Source organism: Balaenoptera physalus, assembly GCF_965194825.1.
Source record: "Balaenoptera physalus genome assembly, chromosome: 11".
Lineage (NCBI taxonomy): Eukaryota > Metazoa > Chordata > Mammalia > Artiodactyla > Balaenopteridae > Balaenoptera > Balaenoptera physalus.
Genome location: NC_138896.1, coordinates 83,599,519 through 83,608,640, shown reverse-complemented (window position 1 = coordinate 83,608,640; position 9,122 = coordinate 83,599,519). Strand labels below are relative to the sequence as shown.

Here is a 9,122-nt window from a genome sequence, read left to right as displayed (position 1 = left end):
GCGCCCGAGCTCATGATCCGGCCCCTGGGGCTGAGCCCACGCCGAGCGAGGCCTAGTGGGCCTCGCTTGGGCCGCAGCCGCGTGCCTCCAGGTCGGGCGCTTCGCTTGGGTCTGAGACTCCAAGGCACCGGCACCTCCAAAGTGGAGCTTGCGTACTAGTCCGGATTGGGAGAGAGCCTGGGATTTCTAATCTATCTAGACAGTCTCTGCTCACTTCTATCGTTAAACCATTGCTTAAAAGGACAGGACTTCTTTATAGTGGGAGGCTTTGGAAAACTTTGTCATAAAAGGATCCACATCCCTGAAATACAGGTGTATTTCTGCAGCCTCCTTTTGCCCTTCAGGTCGAGTTACTTTGGATTTTTTTTCCCCTCACTGAAAATGTGTAGGTAGAAAAAAATTATCCTTATTCTCACAGAACCCCTCCAACAACTCCCTAAAATTGTCAAATTTTAATACTGTCCCCTCCCCCCTGTTTTAAAGCATTTCAGCCTCAGGGGAAAAAAAGATGCTGCGGTTGAGAATGAATTTGGAGGATTGGGGGCAGCAAATCGAAATCTCAGCACTCCCTCCACCGAGTGCCACGTTTCCCCAGTCCTCTATTATTCTGCCTGAAATCATCTCGTTTACAGAAAATATTTGTTTGCACTATTAGTTGGTACTGGAGTTAATTACTCAATGTGTTAACGTGAAGTAATATGTATAAAAGTAGGATCAGTGTTTATTGTGTGGGTGAGCTGTTGAGCGGTGCTTGAATAAACTGCAATTAGGGTTAGATAGAGATTAATTAACATGTGAGTGGCAAGGTGTAAAATAGTTTCCAACCCTCCACTTCAATATAATCTGCAGGCGAGGGAAGGAGAAGTTTGTGGAAGCTAATTAAATACTTTCATAAAAGCCAGTGTATTCACCCAGCATTTGGAAAGAGAGGCACATTAGGGGCAACTTGTTTTTACCCAAATGTTTTCTTTCTGTGGAGGTAGCACTCCTTTGTGATGCCGGGGGAGAGAGAGATGGCTTATGCAGCTACAAAGAGCGCTAGGGATGGCAACGCAGGTTCACGGGAAGCCTTTGGAAGGCTTTCAGCCTGATGGAGCTTTCAAACCAGCAGATCTTTGGAGCTGCTGCCGAGATCAACAATTTCCCAGTTTGGAAAGGGGGTTGGGGTGCAGTGCTGATGGCTGAACGGGATCCACAGGAAAGTCGGGATAGAAATTCGGGTTTTGAGACCCTGCAGGTGTATTGATACTGTTTCAATGTCCCGGTGAGTTGCTGGTTTGTTTCGTGTCTGGTGATGGGGTGGGGTGGGAGGAGTTCATCTGTGTTGTTTTCACGTTAACACAGGGATAGGGGTATACTGAGTCTGGAATTCTGCCTCTCTGAACATCTAAATTAAATAGGCTGTATGGAAATGTTCTCCTCCCGAGGAGCTAGCCTCTTTCTAGCTTTGAAATCTGGAAGTTGGGTTGGGTGGGGTGGAGGGGTGGTGATGTTGGGGAACAGATTCAAGACTGCTGAATTCAGGCGTAGTTTCCAAGCTTGGCAGCGTGGACAAATTAACCCACGGCAATTGCCATCCAGGCCACTTTGCCTCGGAGACCTCTCTCTTTGTTCCCCATCCTAGCTTTACAAGTACACTTTTCCTTTCCTTTACCTGCCACGTCAATATCCTGTCTGCAATTACACGTCAGAGGGGGAGTGGGTAGGAGAGAGTTCTGAAGGGGAAAAAGGAATGGTTTGCCTGAATTTAAAATTAGACCTTTCCTGTCTTTTTCCCTGATGCGCTTCCTGGGATGTTTTGCGGCAGAGAGGCCTGGGAAGGGGTACTCAGCCCCTCCAGACCTGTTATTGGGTGAAAAAGGAGAGGGTTTTCTTCCCCCCCCCCACCAGCACTTTCTTGGGCTCCACAAGATCGTGTGTCTTCGGAGATGGAATTCACTATCAAACTCTCAACCCTGTTTGCTCATATTATACCCACTGTAATCCTCTGAAACTGTAGTTACGGCTACAAAGCTCGTGGTCTTGCAAAAGCCGGCTGGCAAGATATAATTGTCCCGCAAACAAAACCCTCCAAAAGTTGTTTTTTTTTTTTTTTAACCCCTGCATTCCCCCCCCCCCTTTCCTAAACCTAATTCTCTCCCTGGCTCTCTTGCTAGCTGCTACGCCCCTCCCCATAAGAACCCTCAGCCTCCATCACTTTTGTTGTCGCCAAGAGCACCCGGCCTGTTGAAAGTGCTGGAGCGTCTTTGAGCAGTTTGTTGTGATACGCAGGTGGAATGGTCTGCAAACAGATGAATTCAGCCCCTCCAAACCGAGCGCGGAGCGCGCTGCTTTTGTGCGCGAGGCACAAAACGCTGAATTCCTCCGAACTTACTTGGGGCCTGTCTAGAAAAGGGCCTTTTCTTCCCTCTGCGTGTACCTCTGGCCACACTAAGTCTCTGCCCGCCCCCCTTCAGCCCTCCTCCCTCTCCCCTCTGATAATCCTTCTCTTTATTTTAGAAAAACACAAAACCCGGTTCCACGCGGTGCTTTAGTGGCTAAAAGTGAAAGAGCTGCCTTGGCAGAATTCAGCTCTATGAATCACTTCGGAAAATTGGTTCGACTGAATGGCCTTAGGAGGAAAAACGTTTTAATAGGATCCAGGGGAGGTTCTGCTGTTTCAATCTGCTCCTTAAACAGGTGGAGATTGGACCTTCTCAACTATACAAACAGTAAGTACCTATCAGCGGGGAGAGCTGCCCTCCGAATCCTCGCCCGCAGCCCTAAACCAGCAGCGGAGCCGGGCTTGGCCTCAGAAATCCGATCACAGATCAGCGATTCTGATCGATTAAGATCTCAAACGACCCTCCAGCTCGCGGTGCCGTCTCCCCCAGCCGCAGGCGGAGAGCTGGCCAGAGAGGGGAAGGCGCACCCGCCAGGCGCCGAAGCCCCCGGGATCTGAGCGCGCGGCCTTGCTCTTCCGGATGCTACGGGGTTGTCCTTAGGCTGCAGGAGCTCTCTCCCGACCTCCGACGCCAGCCAAGGCGAGCTCGTTGTTTTTGCATAAATTAATATTTCCCCATTAACAAGTTCCCCCCTCCAAACGCGGCGCCCGCGTCCATGCGCCACATCCTAATGAGGTAATTATCATTTGCGCGTGTTCGCGGCTGGCGCCGGCTCCGTGGGTAAATGGCAGTTTATTAGCACGATGCCCAGCTCGGCTGCAGAGGGCTAAGGGATACTTCGGCGACTAGACGGACACCCGGGGGCCCTTTGGGGCGGCGCGTCCGGGACCCCCTGCCCTTTCCGCGTCCCCCAAACCTGTAGGCCCCCAAAGTTGTGAATCACGCACGGAACTCTGCCTGGGTTTGGGCTCCCCCCCCTTTTTTTTTTCCACCGGCAAAACCATCACGATTCCTCCCCCTCCCCCTCCCGTCTCTTCCCTCCTTGCCGATTCGCGAACCGCTCGCACTTTCCCGAGGGGAGCGCGGGCGCCAGTTGCCTCCTTTTAAAGTTTGAGGGGCGGTGGCGGCGGCGGCCGGCAGGCGCGGTGGAACACAGGGGCCGCTACAGGAGCCGCGCCGCCGCCCATGTCATTCCACTTCAAGTGACTTCATGTGATGTCAGCTGAATGTAAAAGACAGTGATCTCACGCGGAGGGGAAGATGTTTGCCATCAAAATGTGACAGAGGAGACAGGCTGCATGGCTCGGAACGCATCTCCTTGGCGGTGGGGGAAAGAGGTAAATGCGAGGCGGCTCTCCTCGTGCTCTTTAACTTTGCCCCTTCGTTATCCAGCTCCCAGCACGCGTGGCGGAGGCCGGGGTCCAGGGAGCGGCTCAGGGGGGTTAATTTGAGGCTCTTTTCTTTCTTTCTTTTTCTCCCTCTCTCTTTTTCCTCTGTAAACCCTCCCCCTTTCTCCCCCTTTCAAAGTCCCAGGGCAGGGGCTGGTGGGTTCCTTTGCGCGCCGGGTTAATGGGCGGTAATTTGGTACCCTTGGGTGCACTTTGTTCTGCCCCTGTTCATTTGAATGCAAATGGGTGACCTGGACCCTACAAGGTGCTTATTAAATTGCGGTTTCCCTCCCTGCCTTTTCTGGAATGCAGACCTAGTGGAGAGAGGCTGCGCCCTGGCCCAGTCCGGTACGGCTCAGCTCGGCGAGCCATGGCAAGCTCGGCTTCCCTGGAGACCATGGTGCCCCCGGCCTGCCCGCGCGCTGGAGCGTCGCCGGCCACTTCCAAGACGCTGGCCTTCTCCATCGAGCGCATCATGGCTAAGACGTCGGAGCCCCGTGCGCCCTTTGAGCCCCGACCCGGGGCACTGGAGGCAGACGGCGGCCAGGGCAAGAAATTGCTCAACCTCTGCTCACCGCTGCCCTGTATGATCCCCCTCCAGCCCCTAGGCTACGAGGTGCCGTCCAAGACGCTGCTCAGTTACTCTGAGCTCTGGAAAAGCAGCCTCCGGGCGGGCGGCGGTGGTGGTGGAGGAGGAGGAGGAGGAGGAGGAGGAGGAGGAGGCGGCGGCGGCAGCGGCGGGGGGGCCCCGGTGTGCGGCGCCAGCGGCTTGTGCAAAACCAACTGTGGCGTGTGCTGCAAGGCCGAGCTGGGCCTGGCGCCGTCTGCGCTACCCGCGGGCAGGGTCATCAAGCCGCAGGTCATCAACCAGGCAGTGGGGCTTCCAGGCAGCGGCTCGCTCTACTACTTCAACTACCTGGACTCTGCCGCGTACCCGCCGTCTGAGCTCCTCGGCGGCCACCTCTTCCCGTCCGGCCTCCTCAACGCACAGGCCCCCGCTGCCCTGGCTGCGCACCCCAAGCTCTTTTTGCTGGAGAACGCCAAGTTGGCCGGCCTGGCCGCAGACAAGTTCCCCCACCCGGCCCCCTATGCCCATAAGGAGCGCTTGCCCGCGCCGCTGGAGCAGGTGCTGAAGGAGAACTCAGCCCTGACCGCCGAGCGCGGCGGCGTCAAGGGCCACAGCAAGCTGCCTGGGGGCTCCGCGGACGGCAAGCCCAAGAACTTCACCTGCGAGGTGTGCGGCAAGGTGAGGCCCGGGGTCCGCAGGGGCCGGGAGGGGTGAGCAGTGGCGGCTGCTTCCCTGGGGGGCAGCCTGGACGGCCCCTTTCTCACATCTGGGAGCTCCCCAGTAGCTGTCTACTCGAATTGGGGGCACAGTTGGGCCTCAGTTTCCTATTCTGTAAAATGGGGATGCCTTTGTCAGCGGCCACATGTGACTGGCACGAGCAGTGGGTTGGGAAGCTCTTTGCAAAATGAAAAGGGCTCTGGTTTCCGAAGGGGGTTTTTGGTTGGGGGAGGTAGGTTGTGCCCTCCGCAGGCTGACTGTGGACTCTCAGGACAGACACGCCACAAGGCCCCCTTGTGTGCTTCCATAGGTATTTAACGCTCACTATAACCTCACCCGCCACATGCCGGTCCACACCGGAGCCAGACCGTTCGTGTGCAAAGTCTGCGGCAAAGGCTTCCGCCAGGCCAGCACGCTCTGCAGACACAAAATTATCCACACCCAGGTACGTGGCCCCCGGGTCCGACCCGACCCGTACCCAACACCCGGAGACTGAGCGACGGCGTTGGGGAGAGGATGACCAAGGGATCCCCTAATAACCCCCACCAGGGGCCCCTGTCCCTTCAAGGTGCCCCTTCCAGGAGCACCCGAGGTGGCTTCTCCCGGCCGGGGCCTCAGCCTCACGGTGCGCACGCCCCTCTCCGCAGGAAAAGCCGCATAAATGCAACCAGTGCGGCAAAGCCTTCAACCGCAGCTCCACGCTCAACACACACATTCGCATCCACGCGGGCTACAAGCCCTTCGTCTGTGAATTTTGCGGCAAAGGCTTTCACCAAAAAGGTAACGTGCGGGGCAAGGCCCTCTCCTCACCTCCCCTCGGGACTCGGCGGGTCACCGCTAGCGGGAAGGCAAAGAAGGATCCGGAGAGAGGGAGCGCGAGAGCCGCAGGCTCCGGCGCAGCATTTCTTTGGAATCGGGTTGTGCAGGGTTTGGGTGCAAGCTCTCCGGGCCGGGTTAGTAGACCTCGCTGGACTCAGTCTGGTTGCACGGGGAGACTCCGAATTTGGGAGGTGGGAAGGAAGGAAGGAAGGGGCAGAGGGAAAGGAAGTAGGAGAAAGACAAGGTATTGCGCTATAGAGAAAGCGTCCCTTTGTAGCCGGGACTCTCTTCTGAAATGGGAAAAAAAAAAAAAAAAATCGAGGCGTAATCCACCTCCTGGGAAAGGTTTAGGCTGGGGGAAACCGCTGCTGTCTCCAGGACACACCGCTTGGATTTTCCAAGGCACTTTCGGATATCCAAGTGGTAGTTAGCGGACCAGAGGGAGTAACTTTAAAAATGAGAAGAAAAATAATAACAAGGGACGAAGCCCGGGTTCATGCGAATTTCTTCGAGCGAGGCAGCGGCCGGGAGAAGGACCCCATGCGTCTCTGGGCAGCGCAAAAGTTTCCGGGCCGGCGGAGCACAGCGGGAGGGACGCTGCGTGGGCCTCAGGCCCCGGCGGGGCTGGGACGCGGGGCGGCTACGCGGGACTCGGCCCTCCATCCGGTAGTGAGAGCCCCGGGCTTGACGCGTACGAAGTTTGACAACTTCTTCACTCGGAGAGGTCGCGCCCGCCTAGCCAAGCGTCGCCTTCTTTGCGCGGGCACCTGAGCCAACCCCGGGACACCCGGCCCCTCCCCGTCCCACTTCATTCCCACCCCCCCTTTTTGTTTTTGGTCTCCTGTAGGCAACTACAAGAACCACAAGCTGACCCACAGCGGCGAGAAGCAGTACAAATGCACCATCTGCAACAAGGCCTTCCACCAGGTCTACAACCTGACCTTCCACATGCACACGCACAACGACAAGAAGCCTTTCACGTGCGCCACTTGCGGCAAAGGGTTTTGCAGAAACTTTGACTTAAAGAAACACGTGCGCAAACTCCACGACAGCGGGGGTCCCACCGCCCCCTGCACAAAGGACCTGACTCGGACAGTGCAGAGCTGAGAGCTGCTGCCTCGCCCTCCCTTCCGGCCCTATCCAACCCCCAAACAGATCACACGTATAAACTTATTTCTAAAATTAAAAGAAAGGAGAAAAAAAAAAAAAGCTATAGCAGAAAGGCTAAAATCTATTTATCGAAACCAGCATATTTTTGGAAAGCTAAACGTTTCCTCGATGACTGGCAGCAAACGCCTGGCTCCCACCTTTGTATATTCGGGAAACATTTAAACCCAGTGCGCCGAAACGTATTTAATTCCAGGCCTCGGCTTCTCCTCGGGCGGCGGGTTTTAACACCAGGCTGTCACGTGAACGTCCCGGAAGAGCGCGGCGCCCCCAGCCATCTTTATACAGCCATGTAAATCCTCCTGTACACACGAACACGGAATATATACATATATAACTCAATAAACAGAATCATTAGTGCGTCTTTTCTTCCCCCCCCCCTCGCCGCGAGTCAGCTCAGCCACCCCAAAGAAGGAAAAGGAAATAGGCGTTTATAGCGTTTCCCGGCCCAAATGCGACTTCCTCTGGGGCACTGGGACCAGGGCAAGGCCAAACCGTTGCTCGTGCGGCGCTAGCGTGTTCATATTCCCCAGGAACCAAGGCTCAAAGGCCTTCACCGGCCCCTACGTTGTACCAAGTTTTTATTTGGTAACTGTTCTGACCGAGGGATTCTGGGTGTTGCCTTATTTGGGTGAGAAAATTGCAAAAAGAAGGGGTTAAAAGTGGCTGGGTGTCGGAGAGCAGGTTTTGGGTGCGTGTCCTGGAGCAAAGAGCCGCGCCGCACCGCACCGGGGTAAACGGCCAGGGCGCTGCTCCGCCGGGGCGCTTCTGGGCACATCCCCTTCTCTGGGTGACCTAAGGGGAGCCACTCTTCCACCCAATCGTTCCTGGCGGCGAGAGCTGGAGGCCAAGTGTCCCAGCCTCTCCGGACCTCTGGGGCTCCCCGGCCCGCGCTGTGGTCTGGGGCCGGCCTCCGGGTGCGTGCGCCCTGCCGCGGGAGGGCGCACCCGGGCTCCCGCAGCTCGCCGCCGCCGCAGCCCCCGGCGTCTTGATTACGGCGCAGTTAGCCCATTTCCTGAATAGCCATCTCCGCCGCCGTGCACGCTGATGAAATGGTCTCACGCTTGCTTTCTAAGTAATGACCCAAATTAAGAGAGAAAACAGAGACCCTTCAAACAGCATTACATTAATCATCTAATCATTCCCAGGAGGGGGCCGGCCGCCGCCGCCCCGTTTGATCCGAATCTGGATAATCAAGAGCTCGGATTACTGGCTCGGCGCGCCGGGCCTTCTCCTCCCGCTCCCCCACCCCTAATATTCGCGCCGCGATTCAGCCCACGTTTTCTGGAACAATGTTCCCCAGCGCCGGGAGGAAATGTGGCGCGGGGCCGGGGAGCGCGCTTCCACGCAGCCTCGCCATTGCAAGGGCTAGGGCGGCGGCGTCTGGGCGCTGATCCCACGCGGATTTCCACAGAAGGTGGAGGCTATTGGGAGGGAGAGATGGTTAATGCAAAGGGAAACCCCCAAGTAACTCTGAAAGTGACTCGAGTGAGGTTTATCCCAACGCCCGGTATACAGTAGGCGCTCAGTGCTGCTTGCGCAAGGGGCTCCCATAATCAAAGAAGCTCGCATTGCCGGAGCGCTTGCTCCACGCCAGACACTCAAAGCCCATTCTTTCGAATATTCACAACCCGCAAGCTGGGGATGATTATTCCCACCTTGTGGAAGGACGGAGAAATTGAGGCCAAGATACAAGCTAAATGACATGCCTCGGGTCACAGGACTAGGTAGGGTCAAGGTTCGAAGTCTAGGCTTTTAGAAAACCCAAACTGCCTTCAGTCCTCGTCGGTGGAGGAGGAATATCCCGATTGGGACTCGGGAAAAGACATGCGGCTGCTGGGTGGACGCTCTGTCCAGGTCACAGCCAAAGGTTGGTCCCCACCCCCAGCCCAGTTCGCACACCCATTGCGCGGGGAAGGAGAATTGTCGATTTTGTTTGCACAGAGGACAGCGACAGCTTCCTCAGGCTGTCGCGGGGGTATTTTTAGTACCTCCGATTCAGAAATAGGAACGTGTACATTAGAATTCCATTTCCTGAAAGGAGAGCGTCCTCGTTTTTTTTGTATTCCTCTCCCCCTC

General features: G+C 56.1%; 1 protein-coding gene across 1 annotated transcript; it reads left to right on the top strand.

Annotated features, from left to right (window-relative positions):
* Positions 1 to 2,953: 2,953 nt before the first annotated feature.
* Positions 2,954 to 8,099, top strand: FEZF2 (FEZ family zinc finger 2). Its single transcript, XM_082414186.1, has 5 exons — positions 2,954 to 3,721; positions 4,085 to 5,018; positions 5,368 to 5,502; positions 5,705 to 5,837; positions 6,724 to 8,099. The coding sequence occupies exons 2-5, from the start codon at positions 4,143 to 4,145 to the stop codon at positions 6,981 to 6,983; spliced, it is 1,404 nt and encodes a 467-aa protein (XP_082270312.1). The 5' UTR covers positions 2,954 to 3,721; positions 4,085 to 4,142; the 3' UTR covers positions 6,984 to 8,099.
* The last annotated feature ends 1,023 nt before the right edge of the window (positions 8,100 to 9,122 follow it).